The following is a 26,825-nucleotide window of genomic DNA, read 5'->3' as shown; positions in this document are numbered from 1 at the left end:
GAACCTGGTAGGGTCATCTGTATTTAAGTTCTCTTTCTAACACTTCTCCTGACAGAGTCCTGCACTCACACGACCTCCTAGTAGCTAACACTAAAAACCAGGCCCGGCAGCGACAGTGTCAGAAGGCTGACCACTGCCGTATCGTCACATCAAGTGCCACACAAGGGTCAAAGACAAAAAGGAAATAGATGACCTGGTTCTTACAGCAATAAGAGGAAATAACTAAATGAAAATATCCTGACTCATTTTGAACAGCAAATGATCCTGAAGAAAAGTCAGAAAATAGGTGCCTCCAGCTGACAGAGCAAGACATGATAGGGTACTTTGTTTACTAAACCATAACATGCTGCGAAATGAAGCAATAAAGTTGAGTTTAACAGAGCAGATAACATCTTTTAACATTTACAATAAAAATACTTTTGTAAAATTTCAGTTTTATGAATAGGTTAATAAAATCTAGTTCACTTTCCTAACAACAATCTATATTTCTTATTTGCTTCCAGAAATACTTCAGGCATATAGAAGCAAACAGCAAAACTTAAGAATCACTCATTATATCTCTAAATAGCTTTAGCATGATTAGCTCTTACAAATGGGAGCTAAAGAAGATATGTGCACAAAGACTTATGTATAAAGATATCCATCATTACAATCATTATAAAAACAAAAATGGAAAAAATTTACAAGATCAATAACAGAAATGCCACTTGTCAACTTATTGTCTCACAACTTTATCAATGCACATAATGGAGGTGGACCTCAAAACAATTGTCTTTTTTTTTTTTTTTTAAAACAGTTGTCTTTTGCCAGCTGGTACATTATTAAGCTTAACTGCTAGAGGGCCCTGGAAGGACAACACAGGAGGAACAAGCCCTCTTCTGGGTCTTGGTGTGCCCGGTCTGTGGCAGGCTTCTAAGCATGGGGAACCAGCGGCTCGGGGTGGGCAGCAGCACCAGGCCTCTCTTTGGGGGCAGATTCTCTTTGTGACCCAGAGAGCGGTTCCCAGTGAGCCACCTCCATGGGCAAGGAGTCATGGTTCAGCACCTCCTCATGGAGAGCTTCCCAAAGATGCCATCAGCCCAACATCTCAGCCATCCAATGGCCCATGACTTCAGCGGGGTGGGTAAGTTGGGGGCAGGGGTGGACTTCACCAGATGTGCTCCTTCCATGGATGTGGGTTCCTCCTCTGATTTCCTGTACTCTTTAGAGTTCGTGTTTCCTCTTATAAAGAGTCCCCTATACAGTTAATTCTTTATATTAAACCTTCCCTATTCATTGGAAAAGACCCTGATGCTGAGAAAGATTGAGGGCAGGAGAACGGGGTGACAGGATGAGATGGTTGGATGGACATGGATGGACATGGATGGTTGGTTGGCTGTCCATGGATGGTCCACGGACAACTCAATGGATGTTGAGTTGCAGCAAATTCTGGGAGATAGTGAAGCCCAGGGAAGTCTGGAGTGCTCAGTCCATGGGGTCACAGAGTCAGACACAACTTAGCGACTGAACAACAATGCAGTTTCTGTTTCCTGTTTGGACACTGATGACTACAATAGGGACTTAAGAAAAATAAATAGTAGTACTGTACCTCCTTCACCTCTATTACCCCTATAGACAGGTGTTCCATCTTAAAAGGCCAGCCAAGGTGCCTGTCCTCAGAATCAAGATGCAATCCTAGCAGGAACCTTAACACAGATTCTTCCTTCCTCATTTGAGGTTTTCCACTTGATGTTCTCTACCGGATGTTGTCAACATTTAAACTCACTCAGATCTCTCCTATCCATAGGCCGTATCTTTCCTCGCAACTATTGCCCAATATCTCTACTCCCCTCCACAGTTAAATTTCTTAAAGTAGCTTCTTAATAACCACATCTCACACTTCTCAGCCTACTTCATTCCAGCTTGAGCACATCTCTAGGCCAAAACAGCTCTAACTTAAAATTATGCCAGTTAATGAATCAAATGGACATTTTTTCAGTCTTAATTATGCAGCAGTATTCAGCATTTTGACCCTTTTTTCCCTTGCTTAAACAAGCTTCCTGTTGGTTCCTTTTATGGCATCTTTTCCTAGTTCCCCTTTTTTCTACCTCTCTGGCCATGTCTTCTTAGTCTCTGCCTCAATTAATCCTAGGCTCTCAAATTACCTATACTTGGCTTCAATTAATGCTGCCATTTCTCAACCTTACATCTCTGGTTTAGAATCACATATATCCAAATGCATATTTGACAATCCCATCAGAGGGACCTCAAAAATCAACATAATCAACAACGAATTCACAATATTCCTTCTAAACCTAGCCCTCTCTGTTTTGCCAATTCTAAGAGGATCCTGGCCTTACCACCATCTATTTTCCCCCTCTTTCTCGTCCATTCTCATGCCACAGACTTTTTAACAGTCTTGTAAATAGTCTTTTTATAGTCTTTTTTGCCTATTTAATAACTATAATTAATAACAGTTTAATAATTTAATAATAATGACCACATCACCACCCTGCTTAAAGCCTAAATAGCTTCCCATAGCTCTTAGAATAGAGGAAAATCATTAACATGGTTTATAAGCACCTGCTTAATTTCAACCCCCATTTACATCATCAGCCTCAACTCATACTATACATTTATACAGTATATAACTATACTCAAGTAATTATACATTTCAAAGATGGATATGTAAATCCATACAAATCCTTTAACAAAAGTACACTGAATACACTCTCTGAATTTTCCTACTTCTTCAGTATTTCTAGGCATAATCTTGCCCCCAAGTTCGTAAAGTTGGCTTACATTTCAGGGCCATGTTGAACAAAAATGGTGCTTTAAATGCTGGAATCAAATACAAGCAGCAAAGTTCTTGTTATGTAAGATTCTATCAGTTGAAGGTGGTGCACATAAGCTTCCTGGGGCTTTAGGTAAGGCTCAATGATTTCATCAAGCAAGTATTACCTCAATCCAAGACCATCCCCAAGAAAAAGAAATGCAAAAAAGCAAAATGGCTGTCTGAGGAGGCCTTACAAACAGCTGTGAAAAGACGGGAAGTGAAAAGCAAAGGAGAAAAGGAAAGATAAACCCATCTGAATGCAGAGTTCCAAAGAATGGCAAGGAGAGATAAGAAAGCCTTCCTCAGCATCAGTGCAAAGAAATAGAGGAAAACAATAGAATAGGAAAGACTAGAGATTTTTTCAAGCTAATTAGAGATACCAAGGGAACATTTCATGCAAAGATGGGCTCAATAAAGGACAGAAATGGTAGGGACCTAACAGAAGCAGAAGATATTAAGAAGAGGTGGCAAGAATACACAGAAGAATTGCACAAAAAAGTTCTTCATGACCCAGATAATCACAATGGTGTGATCACTCATCTAGAGCCAGACATCCTGGAATGTGAAGTCAAGTGGGCCTTAGGAAGCATCACTACGAACAAAGCTAGTGGAGGTGATGGAATTCCAGTTGAGATATTTCAAATCCTGAAAGATGACACTGTGAAAGTGCTGCACTCAATATGCCAGCAAATCTGGAAAACTCAGCAGTGGCCACAGGACTGGAAAAGGTCAGTTTCCATTCCAATCCCAAAGAAAGGCAATGCCAAAGAATGCTCAAACTACCGCACAACTGCACTCATCTCACACGCTAGTAAAGTAATGCTCAAAATTCTCCAAGCCAGGCTTCAGCAATACGTGAACCGTGAACTTCCAAATGTTCAAGCTGGTTTTAGAAAAGGCAGAGGAACCAGAGATCAAATTGCCAACATCCACTGGATCATCGAAAAAGCAAGAGAGTTTCAGAAAAACATCTATTTCTGCCTTACTGACTATTGCCAAAGCCTTTGACTGTGTGGATCACAATAAACTGTGGAAAATCCTGAAAGAGATGGGAATACCAGACCACCTGACCTGTCTCTTGAGAAACCTGTATGCAGGTCAGGAAGCAACAGTTAGAACTGGACATGGAACAACAGACTGGTTCCAAACAGGAAAAGGAGTACATCAAGGCTGTATATTGTCACCCTGCTTATTTAACTTATATGCAGAGTACATCATGAGAAACGCTGGGCTGGATGAAGCACAAGCTGGAATCAAGATTGCCGGGAGAAATATCAATAACTTCATATATGCAGATGACACCACCCTTATGGCAGAAAGTGAAGAAGAACTAAAGAGCCTCTTGATGAAAGTGAAAGTGGAGAGTGAAAAAGTTGGCTTAAAGCTCAACATTCAGAAAACTAAGTAAGATCATGGCATTCAGTCCCATCACTTCATGGCAGATAGATGGGGAAACAGTGAAAACAGTGGCTGACTTTATTTTTCTGGGCTCCAAAATCACTGCAGATGGTGACTGCAGCCATGAAATTAAAAGACGTTTACTCCTTGGAAGGAAAGTTATGACCAACCTAGATAGTATATTAAAAAGCAGAGACATTACTTTGCCAACAAAGGTCCGTCTAGTCAAGGCTATGGTTTTTCCACTGGTCATGTATGGATGTGAGAGTTGGACGATGAAGAAAGCTGAGCGCCGCAGAATTGATGCTTTTGAACTGTGGTGTTGGAGAAGACTCTTGAGAGTCCCTTGGACTGCAAGCAGATCCAACCATTCCATCCTAAAGGAGATCAGTCCTGGGTGTTCATTGGAAGGACTGATGTTGAAGCTGAAACGCCAATACTTTGGCCACCTGATGCGAAGAGCTGTCTCACTGGAAAAGACCCTGATGCTGGGAAAGATTGAGGGCAGGAGGAGAAGGGGACGACAGAGGATGAGATGGCTGGAGGGCATCATCGACTCGATGGACATGGGTTTGGGTAGACTCAGGGAGTTGGTGATGGACAGAGAGGCCTGGCGTGCTGCGATTCATGGGGTCGCAAAGAGTCTGACACAACTGAGCAACTGAACTGAACTGAACTGAATGGGTATAATCCAGTTTAAGCCTGTAGGTGAAGGATGCCTTTATCTACACACCTATAATCTCAAGCTGATTTAACAGATAGGGTACAAATTCCAGCATGTAGTTCAAGGTAGAGGAAATCAGTCAGCAGGAAGGTTATCACCTACACTGAACCAGTCTCTTCTCTGCTGGCTCATGGTAACACTATATGATGATTCATCTGGTGCTCAGGCCAAACATCTGTTAAATGCGGGTGTGAAAGTACTTTCAAGATGTGATTAACATTTAAATCAAGACTCTGGGTAAAGCAGATAACCCTCCAAAATGGTGAGGGGTGGGGGTGTAGGGAACACCCATCCAACCAGCTGAAGACCTTAAGAACAAAGCATGAGGATTCCCAACTAAGTAATTCTGCCCAAAACTATGATAGAGAAATGCTGCCTAAGTTTCCAGCTTGCAGATTTCAGATTGAAGACTGCAGCATCAACTCTTTAAAGAAATTCCAGCCCGCTGGCCTACTCTACAAATTTCATACTTGCTAGCCCCCAAATCACGTGAGTTAAGCCCTCAAAATAAATTACTACCTACCTGCCCCATCCCCCCACCTCATGAGTCCTATTGATTCTGCCTCCCTGGAGAATTCTGGGAATGGTGTGTCTGGTGAGATAGAACGCTCACTCAACTAAGTGTGCACATAACTTATGCACATATTTCTGTCTTCTCTCCTTGTCTCTGTGCTCTATTTTTTTCAGTTCCTCACCCACACTGTGCCCTCTCTGACTTCAGGGGATTTTGTATGCTACTCCCTCAGCCTTCATTCCATGCTCTCCTCTCTTTTTCAACCCGATGAATTACTAATCCTTTCACGTTCCATCAAACAGCACCTCTGAAGAAACTGCCTGACACCACCACATTTTAAGTGAAGGCCTTATATGTTGTCCTAGTGCCATGTGCCCTTCCTTTGTGGACTAATCAAAGCTGTAATATTTAAATAACATAACAATCTTTAACAAATGTCCACTTCCATCCCTTGCTAGAAGGGCAATACCATGACTACCTTGTTCACTGCTTACCGGCTGTGCCTGATGTAACAGATACAAAAATATAGTTAAATGAGGTAGATCCATTTTTGAAAACCTATTCTGTAATTAAAAATTTTAAATGTTTTACAGGGACAGTTAATAAATAAGAGAATGTGCATTTCAAAAAAAAAGCACAAAATACAATAAAGAAATAAATAAAAATTAAAACACAATATATACACCATGATTATAAAGACGTAAACACGAAAAACATGTGACTTAACATCACAAGAACTCTTACTACCTTGGCTCTCTAAGCAAGGTGGTTTAAACCATCCTAGAGAAAATACTGTTACACTGAGATAGTCTGCTTACAGAGATCACTGGGGGAAAATTATGTCCAGGAATTTGATTCTGTTCGAGGAAAGACTGCAATTCCAGGACCCATCTCCCACAATGCTTAAGAAGGGCATTCCAGAGTAAACGTCCTTTCAGGAGTGTTCAGATGTGCAAGGGGAGAAGTGGAGCTCAGGTTAGGGCAAGAACCACAGAGGTGAAATGGCCTCATAACTAAAGAGAAATAATTTCAAGTTTCAAAGTTCAGCAATGGGAGAGGAAGAATTTTTAAAAAGAAAAGAAAACAAACAGTGAAAAAGCAAATTAATATTTTTAATACCATTCCTGATACTGAATGAACTTTAAAAAAGATGCTAACTACAGGAGAACATACTGGTAGAACATCACTTCTTTATGAACAGAAAAAGGTATCTGGCTGAATTCATTAGTTGTAGAACTGTTTTATCCACATGAGCCAATCCAAATCATGGAAAATTATTTTAATGAATGTATTTTTAAAGATTTGTAGTTAATAAAATCAACTAAGTACAACCAACTTCCAGGACTATGTCTCAACTATAAAACAAAAGTACTAGATAACATGATCTCTGTGGTACTTCTCAAATTTAGACTGGTATGAACTGTTCTTCCTATTGAAATATAAAAAAAAATTCATCTTCATGAAACCAAATTATGTGGCAACTGAACAGGAATGTCATTTGCTTCTGGAACAAAGCACTTCCCTGAATGATGTTGCTAAAATTTTGCAATTTTATGAATAAATGCACATAAAAAATATAATTCACCAAACAGGGTAGAGAATATAAAATTAAACATTTCAACCATTTTTAAGTGTACAAGTATGCTGCATTAAGTGTACTGACTTAAGTTGGTTAAATTGGTTGCTCTGCAACCAATTCCTACCATCGGGAATTCCCTGGAGGTCCAGTGGTTAGGATTCCAAATTTTCCCTGCTGAGGGCTCAGGTTTGACCTCTGGTCAGCAAATTAAGATCCCACAAAGTCACATGGTTTGGCCCAAAAACACACACACACACACATAAACAAAAACAAAAAAACTGAATCTCTATGTCCATTAAATGACTTCTCATTCCTTCTCTTTCAGCCTCTAACAACCAGTATTCTACTTTGTCGCTATGAATTCAGCTCCTCTGGTATCTCATATAAATGGAATCATATGGTATTTGTCAGACCTCCCTGGTGGCTCAGTAGTCAAGAATCTGCCTGCCAATGCGGGAGACATAGATTTGATCCCTGGGTCAGAAAGATCCCCTGGAGACGGAAATGGCTACCCACACTAGTATTCTTGCCTGGGAAATCCCATGGACAGAGGAGCCTGGCAGGCTACAGTTTATGGGGTCCCAAAAGAGTTGGACACAACTTAGCAACTAAACAACAAATGGTATTTGTCCCTTTGTGACTGGCTTATTTAACTGAGTATTTACCCGTGTTGTAGCATGTGTCAGAATTCCCTTCCTTTTAAATTTATAAGGCCAAACAATACTCCATTGCACGAATATACCGAATTTTATCTATTCAATCATCGATGGACACCTGGGTTGCTTCCACCTTTCAGGTATGGTGACTAACACTGCTATGATGATGAGTATACAAATATCTGCTCAATTCACACTTCCAATTCTTTTGGGTATATACTCAGAAGTCTCCAACAAAAAATTTTTTTAATATATAAAAAAAATATTGGTAGTATCTAAGTAGAGTGTCAATGTAAGATAATGTATCTGGTACTTTACACATCCACGTTTTCAAAGCTCACTGTAACTTTACATGGCTGTATTACTATCCTTACTTTATGCGTGAACAACTTGTGGCTAGAAATTCACTCAGACAACTTAAGGAGTAAATTCAACCCTTAAGTAAATTCAACCTTCCTACCTTACCTTATTCAATTCCATGTAAAACATACTCACTTTTTTCTCACTTTTCCCCCCCTAAACCCCTAGGTCAGTTTTTCTTCATGCTTTGTTCACCTATTCTCTCGTCTCTGATATTATATTCTTTCACGATTCTATGCTAGTCTGTGCCTATGTTGCTCTCTCTCAAATCTTTTTTCTACCTGTAAAAAGAGTTTAAATGTTCTGATACACTTTAATCAAGGTAGCACTCATTCCTTCAAACCTACTACATAAAGCTTATACTTCAATTAAATGCTTCAGTAGGCTTTGCATGATCACATATTTTGTACCCTAGAACTATGAAGGCAGGAATCATCCCTTTGATACAACTCTGCTCCTTCCTCCATTCCCCAAGATAGTATCTCATATACAAAAGAGACTCAAATGCTTAGTAAACCGCTTCTAATGCAGTTTATCACTTTTCCTCCTCAATAGCTTTATGAAACTCAAGTGCTTTGACAAAAATATTGGTATTTGGTACTCAAATGTTTAGAACTATCTAATTGTCCTTTATCTACAGTACTCTGGATTTAAGTCCACTAAGAAAGACATATTCTTACAAACTTAAAGAGTTTAAACCGATAAAGTTCAGAATTAGAGGGCTTATCTGATTCATTTTCATACGGGGAAAAAAAGGATATGGAACAAGAGCCCTCAAAATTCAGATGTGGTATTAATCTCTGTAAGGGGGGTGGCTGTCAAATATTACATTTTCAAGTTTATCTAAAGTCATTATTTAAGTTGTCCTTGTGATATGTTTGATTAAGTCACCTCAGAGATAAGGGGACCAACTTCCACTCCATAGAAATTAGGTTTCAGTATATACCATAGAGAAAGTTCAAGGACATCTGGCCCCAAACACTGAAAGCATTTGTGGTCACATCTAGGTAAAAGGATGTTTAAACAAGTTATGTTTCAACTTGATGAAAAGGACATCCGCTATTTCCAGTGAATAATCCCCAAGGTGAAAATTTTCAATCTACTGCCATATTCTATCAAACAATGCCTTCCCCTTCTGCTTCTGCCTTGGATGAAATCCAATTAGAATTATTTACAAAATCAGCTGCCAGTAAGAGAGAAGTCTGTAGGTTGCTTTTATGTAATTTGTTATTTTCCATCTTTTTCTCCTATGAGAACATGTACAAGGAAACCCAACGAAAGGCTTCTGATTATTTTTACTTATTCTTATAATATTTAAGCAATATACATCCCATCAAAATCTCCATCAAAAATCATAGAACGGTTTCATCATAACTCAAACTACAAATCTCAACTTTCTTTCCAAGCTTCAAGTGTTATAGAACACTGTCTGACATTTGACCCAGCAATTCCTCTTAGGTATATACTCAAGAGAACTGAAAGCACGTGTTCACATAAAGACTTGTACAAACATTCATAACAATATCATTAACAATAGTCATAAGCAGAAACAACCCAAATGTCCAAAAACTAATGAATGGATAAACAAAATGTAGTATATATGCACAATGAAATACTATTTAGCCATAAAAAGAAAGTGCTGATAGAAGCTATGACATAGATTAACCTTGAAACATTATGCTAAGTGAAGAATTCAGACACAGAAGGCCACACACTGTATGATTCTGTTTCTATGAGATGTCTAGAACAGGCAAATCCACGTAGACAGAAAGCAGATTAGTCCTTGCCTTGGGGTGGAAGGGAGATGGGGAATGACTGCCAATGGGCAAGGGGTTTCCTTTAGGGATGATGAAAATATTCCGGTATTAGCTAGTGGTGCTAGCCGCACAACCTTGTGGTTATGCTAAAGATCACTGAACTGTACAACTTTAAAAGGTTAATTTTATGATATATAAATTATATCTCAATCTTTAAAATGGCATTTTATAAGCTATTTTAAAGAATACAACCTGAATTTTTTCAAAAGTTACCTTTACCAGATCACTGAAACGTTAAAGTAAAATCAGGTCTAGGTTTGATTCACAGGCCACTCTGCTAAAAAATGTATTCTCAAACATGTAACTTGTACACAGATAATAAATATGTACTACCAACAGTAAAACAAATGCAAATCCACTAATTGGGATTTTGTCTATCTGAGCAAGGCTTTACTTTAGCACTAAAGAGTGTACATTGGGCAAATCAGTATTACTGAGTTTTTACCTAAAATGAAAATAAATTTTAGGATTTAGCATGCTGTTAGAGATTAATTCTGCTAAATTCCACAGGGAAGAGAAAGAACTTTTGTTAACAGTTATGTCCCAAAGTAAGAAATGCTTTCCACGAACATATACCATTTAATTTTCAAAGCAGTCCATGCAGCAGCTGTTACAGTTCCCCAACACAGAAGCCCAGGTCTGTTTTGCAGCAAAGTCTCTTTCTCTGCTTCACCTCACTGAGTAAATTTTATCTGTTAAAAGTAAACCTGAATGAGTAGAAAAGTTAATAGCAATCTGGAGAGCTTCTGAATCCCCTAGAGCTGGCTCTGGGATCCTGGGAGAGGATCACACTCTTTTCCTATTGCAATCGCTATAATACTCCCTGAAACAATTCTTGTCAGCACTTTCAACTCACTTGTCCCTTGGGGTGATAGTCAAAATATTTTAACAGGAATATAAATTATTATACCAATCAATATAAACCTAGAATTTTAAATATATTCTTTTATTCCCTTACAATATTAAAATACATGTATTATAAAACCTGGTTCCCAAGTGACTTAAGATACAGCATAACCAATCCATCAAACCACCCTGATAATTCTTCAGTCATTTCTTGATTTTCAGATGTTGTTGGTGTGATCTCTCATTTGTCTTTCAGCTAAATGATGTCCCTGTCTGAACCATGATTGATATTGGGAACATCATCAAACTTTTCCCATGACTTCTTCCACTAAAATGATGGTCACTAGGTGACTGGGGATCCTGCCCATGTGGGAATTTACAGGCCTGCCTCCATGTCAGCTTCCATCTCTCCCTACCGTTCATCAAATCTCTGTTCCGTTCTCATCATCTACTCTTTTAACCACTGGAGGATGAAGAGAGTAGAGGAGAAAAGACAGGAAGCACATGGTGTCACTTGGGGGTGTGTGTCCTTTGGTTGTTTGGTAGACCCAGGGCAGAGTCCCCTTCCCAGACCCCTTCCTATGTGTGGAAACAGCTGCTCCCCTCTCCTCCAAGGAGTGTGTCTCAAACAAACCAAAGTTCCCTGAACTGACCTCACAACCTGTTATTGCAACCTGAGGAAATATGCTTCTGCTACTGGGATCCTAGTCCATCAAATATTCCATTCTATTTCCTTCAGTTAAGATTCCATAGATACACAGTCTTTGGCTTTCTACTCACTCTACACTCACTTTGGACAATTTTATCCTTGTCTATAAATTCAACTATAGCTTATAACTGATGCCTTCATGGCTGTAACTGTACCCCGAGTCTCTAAACCCATTAAGAAACTGCTCGGGTGCCATAATAACTACATCCAAAACCCAGTCTGTCTTCCATCTCTTAACAAATAACATCCGTGCTTAACCAGCTGGCCAAACCGGATACCTAAAGGTTTTCCTAGTTTATTCCCTTTTCTTTGCATTTTTTAAAAAAGGCCATATTCTAAGAACATGCCCTTTCCTCTCCCTCCCCACTGCTAAGACAAAATGGAGAAGTCCTAACTCCACACCAGGAATGACTGCCAGAGCCTCCTGACTCACCTCCCTGCCTCCAGCCTTTCTCCCAAATAAATATGATAAAATCATAAGGGAAAGCAGACTTGAAATGAGGATGTCTGAGGTCCAAAGGTCAAATTGGTCTCTTACTAGGTGTTTAAACTAAGGGAAGTCTATTAAGTTGCTGCACTTCAATTTCCCCATTTGTAAAATACAAACATCTACCTACATTGTAGGTTTCATATGAAATATGATGTCAGTGTCTGGTACAAGAGCCCTCTGTAACTACTGAATTAAACTGAAGTGGGAATTATTAAAGTAAGAATGCTGGGCATTAACTTTTGTTAGAACAATATTTTGTTGTTGCTGTTACTGTTCAGTCACTAAGTCGTGTCTGACTCTGTGACCTCATGGACTGCAGCCCGCCAGGCTCCTCTGTCCTCCACTATCTCTCAGAGTTTGCTCAAATTCATGTCCATTGAGTCAATGATGCTATCTGACTATTTCATCCTCTACCGTCCCCTCCCTCTTTTGCCTTCAATCTTTCTCAGGATCAGGGTCTTATCCGATGAGTCAGTTCTTCACATCAGGTGGCCAAAGTATTCGAGCTTCAGCTTCAGCAATGGGTGTTCAGGGTTGACTTCCTTTAGGAATGACTGGTTTGATCTTCTTGATGATAATGGGACTCTCAAGAGTCTTCTCCAGTACCACAATTCAAAAGCATCAATTCTTTGGCACTCAGCCTTCTTCATGCTCCAGCTCTCACATCCACACAACTAGCGGAAAAACCATTCTCTTGACTATACGGACCTCCATCAGCAAAGTGATGTCTCTATTTTTTAATATGCTGTCTAGGTTTGTCATAGCTATCCTTCCAAGGAGCAAGCATCTTTTAATTTCATGGCTGTAGTCACGATCTGTAGTGATTCTGGAGCTCAAGAAAATAAAATCTGTTACTATTTCTACTTTTTCCCTATCTATTTGCCATGAAGTGATGGGACTGGATACCATGACCTTAGTCTTTTGAATGTTGTTTTAAGCCAGCTTTTTCACTCTCCTTTCACCTTCATCAAGGGGCTCTTTAGTTCCTCTTCACTCTCTGCCACCTTCTGTCATTAGGGTGGTATCATCTGCATATCTGCAGATGGTGACTGCAGCCATGAAATTAAAAGACACTCCTTGGAAGAAAAGTTATGACCAACCTAGAGAGCATATTAAAAAGCAGAGACATTACTTTGTCAACAAAGGTCTGTCTAGTCAAGGCTATGGTTTTTCCAGTAGTCATGTATGGATGTGAGAGTTGGACTATAAAGAAAGCTGAGCGCCAAAGAACTTATGCTTTTGAACTGTGGTGTTGGAGAAGACTCTTGAGAGTCCCTTGGACTGCAAGCAGATCCAACCAGTCCAGCCTAAAGGAGATCAGTCCTGGGTGTTCATTGGAAGGACTGATGTTGAAGCTGAAACTCCAATTCTTTGGCCACCTGATGCGAAGAGCTGACTCACTGAAAAAGACCCTGATGCTGGGAAAGATTGAGGGCAGGAGGAGAAAGGGACGACAGAGGATGAGATGTTGGATGGCATCACCGACTCAACGGACATGGGTTTGGGTGGACTCCGAGAGTTGGTGATGGACAGGGAGGCTGGCGTGCTGTGGTTCATGGGGTCACAAGGAGTCAGACACGACTGAGCAACTGAACTGAACTGATCTGCCTATCTGAGGTTGTTGATATTTCTGCTGGCAATCTTGATTCCAGCTTGTGGTTCACCCAGACTGGCATTTCACATATGCACTCTGCCTAGAAGTTAAATAGGCAGGGAGACAATATACAGCCTTAATGCACTCCTTTCCCAATTTGGAAATAGTTGTTCCATGTTCGATTCTCCCTGATGCTTCTTGACCCACATACAGGTTGCTCAGTGGACAGGTAAGGTGGTCTGGTACTCTCATTTCTTAAAGAATTCTTCACAGTTTGTTGCGATCCACATGGTCAAAGGCTTTAGAGTAGTCAATTAAGTAGATGTTTTTCTGGAACTCCCTTTTTTTCTCCATGACCCAACACATGTTGGCAATTTGATCTCTGGTTCCTCTGCCTCTTCGAAAACTCAGCTTGTACATTTGGAAGTTCTTGGTTTATGAACTGTTGAAGTCTAGCTTGGAGGATTTTGAGCATAACCTTACTAGCATGTGAAATGAGTGCAACTGTACAGTAGTTTTAACATTCCTTGGCATTGCCCTTTTTTGGGACTGAAATGAAAACTGACCTTTTCAATTCTGTGGCCACTGCTGGGTTTTCCAAATTTGCTGATACCTTGAGTGCAGCACTTTAACAGCACCATCTTTTAGGATTTAAATAGCTCAGCTGGAATTCCATCACCTCCACTAGGCTTGCTCATAGTAATGTTTCCTAGGGCCCACTTGCCTTCACACACTCCATGATGTCCAGCTCTAGATGAGTGACCACACCATCGTGGTTATCAGGGTCATTAAGACTTTTTTTCAATGTATGGCAAAAACTACTACAATATTGTAAAGTAATTAGCACCCAACTAAAATAAATTTATTCAAAAAAAAAAGACTTTTTTTGTATAGTTCTTCTGTGTATTCTTGCCATCTCTTCTTAATCTCTTATGCTTCTGTTAGATCCTTACTGTTTCTGTCCTTTATCATGCCCATCCTTGCATGAAATATTCCCTTGTTATCTCCAATTTTCTTGAAGAGATCTCTAGTCTTTTCCATTCTATTGTTTTCTTCTATTTCTACACATTGTTCATTTAAAAAGGCCTTCTATCTCTCCATGCTATTCTCTGGAACTCTGCATTCAGTTGGGTGTATTTTTTCCTTTTTCCCTTGCCTTTTGCTTCTCTTCTTTCCTCAGTTATGTGTAAAGCCTCCTCAGACAACCCCTTTGCTTTCTCGCATTTCTTTCGCTTTGGGATGGTTTTGGTCACTGCCTCCTGTACAATGTTATGAACCTCCATCTACAGTTCTTTAGGCACTCTGTCTACCGGATCTAATCCCTTGAATCTATTTGTCACCTCCACTGTATAATTATGAGGGAGTTGATTTAATTCATTCCTGAATGGTCCAGTGGTTTTTTTCTACTTTCTTCAATTCAAGCCTGAATTTTGCAATAATGAGCTCATGATCTGAGCCACAGTCAGCTCCAAGTCTTGCTTTTGCTGATTATATAAGACAATATTTAAACCTTCCTTAAACAAAGCAATGCTTTTCGGGGGGTTTTTGTCTTCTTTCCAACATATTAGCTCATAGTTTAGAGGCCATTATTCTTTCAAAATGTTACCCGAGCTCAATGTGCACTATCATATCAAGAAGTAATAATAAATTACTTTAAGGGACACTATTTTTGGAATAAGGATCTCTCTGACTTGGTGAATGTATGTCAAAACTGAGTAGGAAGTTGTCTCATCCATGCTTCCTACTTAGCATTCCCACCCCAAGCCTTACCAACTGATAGATGTCAAGAGTAACTTTATGAAACAGGATTTCAGAAAAGCAGTAAGAATGTTCAGAGATGAAAAGAGAAACTGGGTGAAAAGACCTGCCTACACTTGGACAGTCTAAGTAGTGTGTATCCAACATTTACCTTAAAAGAATGGTCACATAGTCTCTCTGACCCAGAAAATGCCTATGAGAGATTTTTACATGGTCATAGGATTCACCACGAAAGTTTGTAGTATGATATAAACAATTAATTGCAATCAAAGTAGCCACAAGAAATGTACCCTGAATCATCTCACATTTAAATGCAAATTTAAACTACATATTTTTATCTATGTAATTAAAACACTTTATTAAATTTAATAAAATTTATTAATATTTCATTAAAATATTTTATCTATGTAAAACAAAAGGAAGTGAGTCTTTAACCAGATATAGGATCTAAGATCATCAAATAAAAGTCGGTGGCTTTGCAGAAAACAATTACAGTGTAAAGTACCAAAAACTAACTAGCAAAGTGAGTTAGTATAAAAAGTTTACCAGGGAAGATAAACAAGTCAGATTGCAATTCCAATACCACCTCTAAGCTCATTTACAAAATGAGGTGGTGGCACAAGTTGTCCTCCAACATCTCTTTCAATTTTAAAATTATTTTCACATTAGGCAAATGAATGCTTTCAAACCAAATTAAAATACATGCATAAAAAAACATAAATCTATCAACATGCATATACCTGGATTTCCCATTAAACCAAATGGACATCAAATTATTGAACTGAGCAGAAAAAATTAACTATCCATCAAACATATTCATTGTCTTTGGCAAAGAGAGCATATTTCCCATTCTTCCTTGAAGTTAGGTATGGACATGTAACTGGCCAATAAAATGTGGGGAGCAGTGATGGATGCCATTTCAAGAGCTGGCCCATAAAAACCTCTGGCATGACTCTGTACTCATCCTTTCCACAACCTGCCAGCTGTATGTTGATGTCCTGGCTCATCTTGGAAACCACATACTGGTAATATCAGAGCCCCAAGATTCTGGGTCTATGAATGACTAAGTAGGCAGAGCACACTCAAACCACCATCGCAAAGCCTGGACTTTGAATGAGAAAGAAATGATTCCTATTTTGTTAAGCCACCAAAATATCATAAGTTTATTCATTTGTTTCCTGTGAATGAATGGGAAGCTTCATTCCCATTAGTTCAGGTAAAGCACCTGAACTAATATCTCTGCATACAAAATCTCACAAAAAGAAAAATTCAGTTTTAGCTATATCTTTTTCCCGTCACTAAATTCTTCCATCATTTATTCCAAAGGCTTGCAGATCTTCATGTTCACTTTTTCACTAAACCATTTCAATTGTGCCAATATACTGAAATGATATCAAATTTTTCTGTACTGATATGAGCTTTAGAATGTCTCTAGAGATTAATATTGATCCTATTTTTGTATTATATCTAAGCAACAGCCCCTGGAAACATGTTTCCTTTTGTAAGCAACAAAAAACAGTCAAACAAAAATCTGCAAAAGCAAATTATTAGATAAAAGATTTGGCTGAACAACAAGAACAAAAAAGCCCTTTTACAATACTTTTGCTCTTGATTCTGTCAACATTTATCAAATAGTTATTAAGTGTCTGGGATACACCAGTTAACAATAACAAAAAACTTTTTGTAGAGACTTACAGAGTCCACATTCTAGTAGAGGAAGAGAAACAATAAAGAAACATAATAAATAAGGAGATTAGAGAGTATGTCAAAGTTGTTAAGTGCTATGGGGGGAAAAAAGAGCAACACAAGAGTTACAATGTGTCCTGGATTATTTAAGAAAAACCTTCATATTTGGGCAAAGAGAAATTTAAGCAATACAAAGCCTTTAGTTGGGGTTAGGTTCTAAAGTTCAACAGGTAAATTAAATCCACACAATACGCAAGCAATGGTACCACTTACTAGCTTATGACCTTGAACAAGTTGCTTAACTCCTGTAAGTCTCAATTTCCCCACTTATGAAGTGGTAAAAATATTTATGACTCAGGGATACTGCAAAGGTCACATAAACATAAATATTTAATATATAAAGAACAACAATTTTAAAAAATATCTGCAGCTGGCCCAAAACACTCACTCAACCCATCATTCACATTCTCAGATAAGAGAATTAAAATATTAGTTAGTGTCTGAACTTAAGTTTTCTGCACTAGGAGGTCTCAAAATTAAATATCACAATGATATAAATTAAACCAAAAAAAAAAATTTTTTTTCTTTGAGATGGAGGGCATTTCTCCCAACTGTTAATTTTTCAACAAGAGGAAAAAAAAACCTCCAAAATATGATAGAGCACCAAAAAGTTTTAAGTGATTTATTTCAAGTAACTAATTATTTGTCATTTGTTTAACAATCCCTTGGGACAATCTGTAATGTACTCTGATAAGAAATGTGTAGAAAACAGACCTAACTTTTTGTTGTTGTTCAATTATTAGTAGGATACTCAATGTTTGAGCTAACACAAGTATCCCTTAGGGAAATGCTCTGCGTGCCACTAGCACTATTCTTAATGAGGAAAAGCACGGAACTCCTTTAGTTCAATGCCAGAATTGTTTTATCTTCAAGTCAAAAGAACAACTATTTGGAGTAACACCAAAACAAGCATTTAACAATTACAAGCAGCAAGCTATTCATAAGCATCACATTGTTACTGCTACTCTAATTATAAATAAACTTATTTTATCAAGTAAAATATCTATGAGCAAATTTTTAAGTCCCAGACACTTCTCTTGACTGTTTTATTCCTTAACTTTAAGGAAACAAATCTTTACGCATTAATTTAAAGAACCTCACTTTATTTTAAAGACTTCCTATAGAAAAGTGAGATACGGAGAATCCTTAAATATTTAATTCATGAGTAGGCAACCTCAAAACGTACAAATCATAAACAAAGGTCTTAAATGGAGTATGTACTTAGTCGCTCAATCGTGTCCAACTCTTTGTGACCCCATGAACTGTGTAGCCCACCAGGCTCCTCTATCCATGAGATTCTCCAGGAAAGAATACTGGAACAGGTTGCCATGCCCTCCTCCTGGGGATCTTCCCAACCCAGGGACTGAACCCAGGTCTCCCACATTGTGGGCAGATGCTTTACCGTCTGAGCCACTAGGGAAGCCCTAAATGAAATACAGTGCTTATAAGCACTAATCCTCATAAAATTCATAATCCTATGATTATGATTTAATAATTCATAATCATCAGTGATAGTGAAGTGGGAATATCTGAAGAAAGATTCCTTCCATCTTACTAATGCCCTAACTAAACTTTTTCCAAGAGTTAGTGCTTCCTTCCTGATTTAAGAAACACTCCACTGATTCAATGAAATGTCCCCTTTGCCTTTTTTCCCCATTCCTCTGTTTTGTTCTAAAAGCCAAGCATGACTTCTTAAGTAACATTCTGTGTGTCACTATCCATATGGTCCTTGCTCTTATTTAAAGCCTTTCCTTATACTTTACTCATTGATCAATGAAGGACCTACAACATAACCTACTGGACTTAATGAAGCAAATCAACATCTCTAGATTAATTATGCCTCTTTCTGAACTTCACATAATTGGAATTATACAGTTAGATACTCTTTTGTATCTGCTTTTTTTGTCCAACAGAATGAGAAATTCCTATTTGATGCTGCACACCTTTATCCTTTTCTAATGCTACATAGTACTACACTGGACAACTACACCACAATGTACCCAATGACCTGTTGATCTGGGTCATCTTTTACTTTTAGGATATTATGATTATAGCTGTTCTGAGGTCTCCTGCACGTGATTTTTGGTGATATAATCCTCACTTTTCTCGGGTACATACCCAGAAGTAATCATATGGTAGACGCAGGTTTTTAGCTAGATGCTGCCAAAGATTTTTTTTAAATGGTATGGTCAGTATTTACAATTTAGTTGTGCTGTTGAGTGAATGGTACCTCATTTGGTTTCACTTTACACTACTCTAGTGAATAATGATGCTGAGCACTTTTTCGTGAATATTCATAGTCATCTTAATATTCACATTCTGAGGCCCCTATTCAACTTTTGTCCATTTTTAAAATTGACTTCTTACTGATTTGTAGGAACTCTCCACATCTATATGAGTTCTCTATCCAAAGTATGTATTTAAACGTCATCTCTGAGACATCAATTTGCCTTTTTGCTTCCTTAATGATGTCTTTCGATAAAGAGAATTTCTTAATTTTAACAAAATTCAATCGATCCAATTTTCCTTTAGTAGTTAACACTTTCTTCTGTCATTTAAAAAATAAATCTTTCCTATTGCTGCTGCTGCTGCTAAGTCGCTTCAGTCGTGTCCGACTCTGTGCGACCCCATAGACTACACGGCAGCCCACCAGGCTCCCCCGTCCCTGGGATTCTCCAGGCAAGAACACTGGAGTGGGTTGCCATTTCCTTCTCCAATGCATGAAAGTGAAGTCGCTCAGTCGTGTCTGACTCTTAGCGACCCCATGGACTGCAGCCCACAAGGCTCCTCCGTCCATGGGGTTTTCCAAGCAAGAGTACTGGAGTGGGGTGCCATTGCCTTCTCCGTCTTACAAGGTCATAAAGACATTCTCATATGTATTCTCCTAGAGGCTTGTTTAACTTTCACTTCACTTTTCTTCCTACCATTACCTCTGATCCTCTCTCCCAATCCTCCCAAATTTGTCATATGCAAGGTTGTGCCGCCTGACAACATAAACTGAATTCATAAAGCCTTTTTAATTATATGTGTTATTAATTTAAAAGTCAAATAAATCCTTGATAGTAAATAATAAATTATGAGGAAGGAAATGTATCTCCTTTCAGAAGATACCATAATGACTCTTCATAAGACTATTTTATCACTTTAGGGTATAATAACGTATCTTCAACTTTAACTGATGTATGCAGGCACTTTCTCTTACTAATATTAAGACATTTCAACAACCACAAGTTGACATTTATGAAAAACAAGTCCTGAAATGATAAATATTCAGACTAAAACTGAACATATATTGAACAGACACCAAATGAACTCATTTCTTACTACTGAACTGACCTGAGCTCAGTGGAATCAGCTCTTTGATAGAAGGCAACTTCCATTTACTTCTATAAATATGAATCAAACGTTGACTTTGTCTTTCTGCAAATTTTAGGGTATGCCTGAATTATACAGTTCTCTCTCCTATCAGTGAACTCACAAGAAAAGGATGAAGAGGATCAGATCAAGTACTTTAAAAGTTTGTGCAACTGATTTATAAATGGTGATAATCACCAAGATCCAATACTCCATGAAACTTTTTAAATGAATAAATAAAACCCAGTATTATTCCAGAATTCCCAGTATGGAGTCGCACTATGAGATGTTTTGGTCCATATGGCTAGGTGATACATCCTCTTTTTATGAACCTACTATGACTGAAACTTAGAGCCAAAAGTGAAATGTACTCATAGTGGGGAATGAGATACACCAAGTCTGAATACACTCTACTCACTCAAGAATAAAGTTTCTCTATTAAGAGTGTCTCCTCAATTACTTTATCAAAATCTATCAATGACTATCACTACACAGGAAAATAAAGCCAAGTAAGCATTTTAAAATTATCTTTATATTACTACTCAGAAGTCCCAATTTTTTAAAGCCAGTAATATTTTACTAAGTGTTAATTATAATTCATGCAATGCATACATAAATCACTTAACATACTATTTTCTTTTAAACGTTACCACTAAAGTGAACGTAGACTCACCTCCAGTAATGGCTCTATGGAATTGATGCATGTCTTCTACTGAGAGCTCTTGGGCTACCTGCAATATCTTTTGTCTGACACCATCCAATTTAACTTCTGATTCAGTCAATATTTCTTCCATATCAGGAGCACTACAATCAAGATATTGGGAACTTTTAAAATATCAGTCAGATGTTTTGATAGTGAAAAACTGAAATAAATACATATCAACTAATGTACAGCTAAATAAATATCCTATGTATCTTGAAACTTCTAACTCAAAAGTAAAACTATAATTTATTAAAAACAGGTAAAAAACATGGAAAATGCTTTAACATAATATTCAGTGTGAAGAAGTATAAGAAGCTGTATTTATAACATAAGCATAACTACAAGAGAAATTATGTTCATAAAAATATGACATCTGGATGAATGGATAAAGAAGTTGTGGTACATATATATAGTGGAATATTACTTAGCCATAAGAAGGAATGAAATTAGGTTGTTTGCAGTGATGTGGATGGACCTAGAGTCTGTCATACAGAGTGAAGTACATCAGAAAAAGAAAAATAAATATTGTATATTAATGCATATATATGGAATCTAGAAAAGTGGTACTGATGAACCTATCTGAGGGGCAGGAATAGAGATGCAGATGTAGAGAAAAGATTGTGGACACTGCAGGGGAAGGAGAGGGTGGGACAAATTGAGAGATTAGCATTAACATATATACACTCAGTTCAGTTCAGTTGCTCAGTCATGTCCAACTCTTTTGGACCACACAGACTACAGCATGCCAGGCTTCCCTGTCCATCACCAACTCCCAGAGCTTGCTGAAACTCATGCCCATTGAATTGGTGATGCTAACCGTCTTATCCTCTGTCATCCCATTCTCCTCCTGCCTTCAATCATTCCCAGCATCAGGGTCTTTTCTAATGAGTCAGTTGGTATCAAGTGGCCAAAGTGTTGGAGCTTCAGCATCAGTCCTACCAGTGAATATTCAAGACTGATTTCTTTCCATGTGTAAAAGAGGTAACTAATGGGAAGCTACTGTATAGCACAGGGAGCTCAGCTTGGTGCTCTGTGATGACCTAGACAAGTTGGATGGGGTTGGTTGGGAGTAAGGCTCAAGAGCGAGGGGATTATATAAACTTTCAACTGATTCATGCTATTGTACAGCAGAAACTAACACAACATTGTAAAGCAGTTATCCTCAACAACAACAAAAAGACATCTAAAGAGGTCTACTTCTAGTCAGATGGAATAACATGGATTTGTCATCCCACCATGAACAACTTAAGAGAAATAAACATATAAAAAATAAATAAAAAGGTTTTCAGACATTGTGAAACAGGCAGCATAGGACAGCATGAGAGATGAGTGAAAAAAGGACATGTGCCCTATGACTGTTCCATCTGACTGCCTGCAGAGTTTCCAAGTGACAGTGTAGGCATGAGAAACTTAGGTGGACCCTGGGAGTCTTCCAGAGTAGAGGCGGAGGAGATGGGAGTTCACAGTGGTCAAGATGGCTAAAACTTGCAAGGCAAAGAAACAAAGGAGAAAACTACATCCAGAGTTTCAGAGCTCTACAGAAGATCATGTCTTCAGTTGAATTTTGATTAGTGTGAACTTGTGAGGCTGAAAAAAGGCCCACTCTAAGTGAACACACAAAATAATCTCAAGAGCCCATACAAGATCAGAAATAGTTGATTCATCACTGGCACAGTGACACTACAAAATATATAAAAGGAAGTTCTGTAGGTAAAAGAAAAATGATGCCAGACGAAAACATGGTTCTATTAATAAGGGAATAAGAGACAACAGAAATGGTACATATATGGAAAAAGATAACTTTTTAATTAAAAAAATCATACTATTTAAAAATAATAATGTATTATGGGGATTATTACTTTTATTTAAACAGTATTGTTTTTAAATTTTTAAGTAAAATCAATAATCCCCAAAATAATTATTTTTATTTAAATAATGTGATTTTTTAATTAAAGAGTTATCTTTTTCCATATATTTACCATTTCTGGTATATTATGGGGATTATGGGCTAAGCCAAGTGGCACTGTTGTAATTAATCTGCCTGCCAATGCAGGAGTGCAGATTCCATCCCTGGGTTGGGAAAATCCCCTTGAGTAGGAAATGGCAACCCGCTCCAGTATTCTTGCCTGGAAAAATCCATGCACAGAGGAGCCTAGAGGGCTATAGTCCATGGGGCCACAAAGAGTCAGACATGACTGAGTATACACCCACAGGGGTTATAAATAAGATAGAAGTAGTATGTATTTCAGAAGTAGTACAAAGGCCAACCTTGTAAAAGTGAAATGGAAAAGAAAGAATAGAATTATAGGGTTCATATATTATAGGCAAAGTGATATGCAAGCTGTCCTTACTCTGCACAGTATCATGTTAACTAAAATCTGTGCATGTCAACACTGTCACCTCAATTTACAAAGTAACTATTACCAAAGAACCATGCAAAGGAAAGACATGATTCTGAAATGCACAAGTTTCAGTAACATGGTATTGTACAAAGTAAGGACATCAGGGTGTGACAAGTCATATATTCAGTTCAGTTCAATCGCTCAGCTGTGTCCGACTCTTTGTGACTCCATGAACCGCAGCACGCCAGGCCTCCCTGTCCATCACCAACTCCCTCAGTCCACCCAAAACCATGTCCATCAAGTCGATGATGCCATCCAGCCATCTCATGCTCTGTCGTCCCGTTCTCCTCCTGCCCTCAATCTTTCCCAGCATCAGGGTATTTTTCAATGAGTCAGCCCTTCACATCAAGTGGCCAAAGTATTGGTGTTTCAGCTTCAACATCAGTCCTTCCAATAAACATCCAGGACTGATCTCCTTTAGGATGGAATGGTTGGATCTGCTTGCAGTCCAAGGGACTCTCAAGAGTCTTCTCCAACACCACGGTTCAAAAGCATCAATTCTTTGGCGCTCAGCTTTCTTTATAGTCCAACTCTCACATCCATACATGACCAGTGGAAAAACCATAGCCTTGACTAGATGGACCTTTGTTGGCAAAGTAATGTCTCTGCTTTTAAATATGCTATCTAGGTTGGTCATAACTTTCCTTCCAAGGAGTAAGCGTCTTTTAATTTCATGGCTGCAGTCACCATCAGCAGTGATTCTGGAGTCCAGAAAAATAAAGTCAGTCACTATTTCCACTGTTTCCCCATCTATCTGCCATGAAGTGATGGGACCAGAGGCCATGATCTTAGTTTTCTGAATGTTGAGCTTTAAGCCAACTTTTTCACTCTCCTCTTTCACTTTCATCAAGAGGCTCTTTAGTTCTTCTTCACTTTCTGCCATAAGGGTGGTGTCATCCGCATATCTGAGGTTATTGATATTTCTCCTGGCAATCTTGATTTCAGCTTGTGTTTCTTCCAGCCCAGTGTTTCTCATGATGTACTCTGCATATAAGTTAAATAAGCAGGGTGACAATATACAGCCTTGACGTACTCTTTTCCCTATTTGGAACCAGTCTGTTGTTCCATGTCCAGTTCTAACTGTTGCTTCCTGACCTGCATACAGGTTTCTCAAGAGGCAGATCAGGTGGTCTGGTATTCCGATCTCTTTCAGGATTTTCCACAGTTTATTGTGATCCACACAGTCAAAGGATTTGGCATAGTCAATAAAGCAGAAATAGATGTTTTTCTGGTACTCTCTTGCTTTTTCGATGATCCATCGGATGTTGGCAATTTGATCTCGGGTTCCTCTGTCTTTTCTAAAACCAGCTTGAACATCTGGAAGTTCACGGTTCACATATTGCTGAAGCCTGGCTTGGAGAATTTTAAGCACTACTTTACGAGTATGTGAGATGAGTGCAATTGTGCGGTAGTTTGAGCATTCTTTGGCATTGCCTTTCTTTGGCATTGGAATGAAAACTGACCTTTTCCAGTCCTGTGGCCACTGCTGAGTTTTCCAGATTGCTGGCATATTGAGTGCAGCACTTTCACAGCATCATCTTTCAGGATTTGAAATAGCTCAACTGGAATTCCACCACCTCCACTAACTTTGTCCGTAGTGATGCTTCCTAAGGCCCACTTGACTTCACATTCCAGGATGTCTGGCTCTAGATGAGTGATCACACCATCATGATTGTCTGGATCATGAAGAACTTTTTTGTGCAATTCTTCTGTGTATTCTTGCCACCTCTTCTTAATATCTCTGCTTCTGTTAGGTCCCTACCATTTCTGTCCTTTATTGAGCCCATCTTTGCATGAAATGTTCCCTTGGTATCTCTAATTAGCTTGAAAAGATCTCTAGTCTTTCCCATTCTATTGTTTTCTATTTCTTTGCACTGATGCTGAGGAAGGCTTTCTTATCTCTCCTTGCTATTCTTTGGAACTCTGCATTCAAATGGGTATATCTTTCCTTTTCTCCTTTGTTTTTCACTTTCCATCTTTTCACAGGGCCGGAGGTCAGGGATGGCGGCCGAGAGGAGCTACCCCGGGCTGGAGGTCAGGGGCGGCGGCCAAGAGGAGCTACAGCAAGTCAGTGGTAAGGGGTGGCGGCTGCGCTTTGTTGAAGCAGCCGTGAAGAGAGAACTCGCGTGCAAGGTTAAGAGAAACCCAGGTAAGACGGTGGGCACTCAGAGAGGGGATCAGGGGGCAGACAGGCTGAAACTACAGTCACGGACAACTAGCCAATCTGATCACATCGACCACAGCCTTGTCTAACTCAATGAAACTAAGCCATGCCCTGTGGGGCCACCCAAGATGGACAGGTCATGGTGGAGAGGTCTGACAGAATGTGGTCCACTGGAGAAGGGCATGGCAAACCACTTCAATATTCTTGCCTTGAGAACCCCATGAACAGTATAAAAAGGCAAAAAAATAGGACACTGAAAGATGAACTCCCCAGGTCAGTAGGTGCCCAATATGCTACTGGAGATCAGTGGAGAAATAACTCCAGAAAGAATGAAGGGATGGAGCCAAAGCAAAACCACCACCCAGTTGTGAATGGGACTGGTGATAGAAGCAAGATTCGATGCTGTAAAGAGCAATATTGCATAGGAACCTGGAATGTTAGGTCCATGAATCAGCGCAAATTGGAAGTGGTCAAACAGATGACAAGAGTGAACATGGACATTCTAGGAATCAGTGAACTAAGATGGATTGGAATGGGTGATTTGAACTCAGATGACCATTATATCTACTACTGTGGGCAGGAATCCCTTAGAAGAAATGGAGTAGCCATCACAGTCAACAAAAGAGTCCGAAATGCAGTACTTGGATGCAATCTCAAAAATGACAGAATGATCTGTTTGTTTCCAATGCAAACGATTCAATATCACGGTAATTCAAGTCTATGCCCCGACCAGTAACACTGAAGAAGCTGAAGTTGAACAGTTCTGTGAAGACCTACAAGACCTTCTAGAACCAACACTCTCCCTCCAAAAAAAAGTCATATATTACAAACCATAAAACCACTAAAAAAACAAAAAAAAGTACAGCTAATAAGCCAACAAATAAGATAAAAAATGGAAATATAAAAAATACTCAATCCAAAATAAGGCAAAAAAAAAAGACAATGGATCACAAATTGAATTCCAACCATATCAATAATCACATTAAATGTAAATGGTCTAAACACCTCTGTAAAAGGCAGAGATTAGTTAAAATTGATAAATGGATTAAAAAGCAAGAAAGATAAGAAAGTCTTTTTAAGTATATACAGTATTAAAGTGTTAAGTCACTCAGTCATGCCTGACTCTGTGACCCCATGGACTGTAGCCACAAGGCTCCTCTGTCCATGAATTCTCCAAGCAAGAATACTGGAGTCGG

At 38.8% G+C, this 26,825-nt stretch overlaps 1 protein-coding gene across 5 annotated transcripts in view; it reads right to left on the bottom strand.

Moving 5' to 3' along the window:
* TSNAX (translin associated factor X) overlaps nucleotides 1-26,825 on the bottom strand; it is a 186,515-nt gene that overhangs the window by 152,813 nt on the left and 6,877 nt on the right. For all 5 annotated transcript variants that reach the window (XR_014076830.1, XR_014076831.1, XM_081570371.1 and 2 more), the window contains one exon: nucleotides 21,034-21,164. Coding sequence is in view for 3 of the 5 variants with exons in the window: in XM_081570371.1 (XP_081426497.1) it covers nucleotides 21,034-21,164 (131 nt within the window). In the remaining 2 variants the exon portion in view is untranslated. The remainder of the gene's footprint in view (nucleotides 1-21,033; nucleotides 21,165-26,825) is intronic.

This window comes from Giraffa tippelskirchi, chromosome 2 (genome assembly GCF_054371585.1).
Source record: "Giraffa tippelskirchi isolate mGirTip1 chromosome 2, T2T-mGirTip1v1.2.pri, whole genome shotgun sequence".
In the NCBI taxonomy this organism is placed as follows: Eukaryota; Metazoa; Chordata; class Mammalia; order Artiodactyla; family Giraffidae; genus Giraffa; species Giraffa tippelskirchi.
This window is presented reverse-complemented; position numbering and strand designations above follow the sequence as displayed.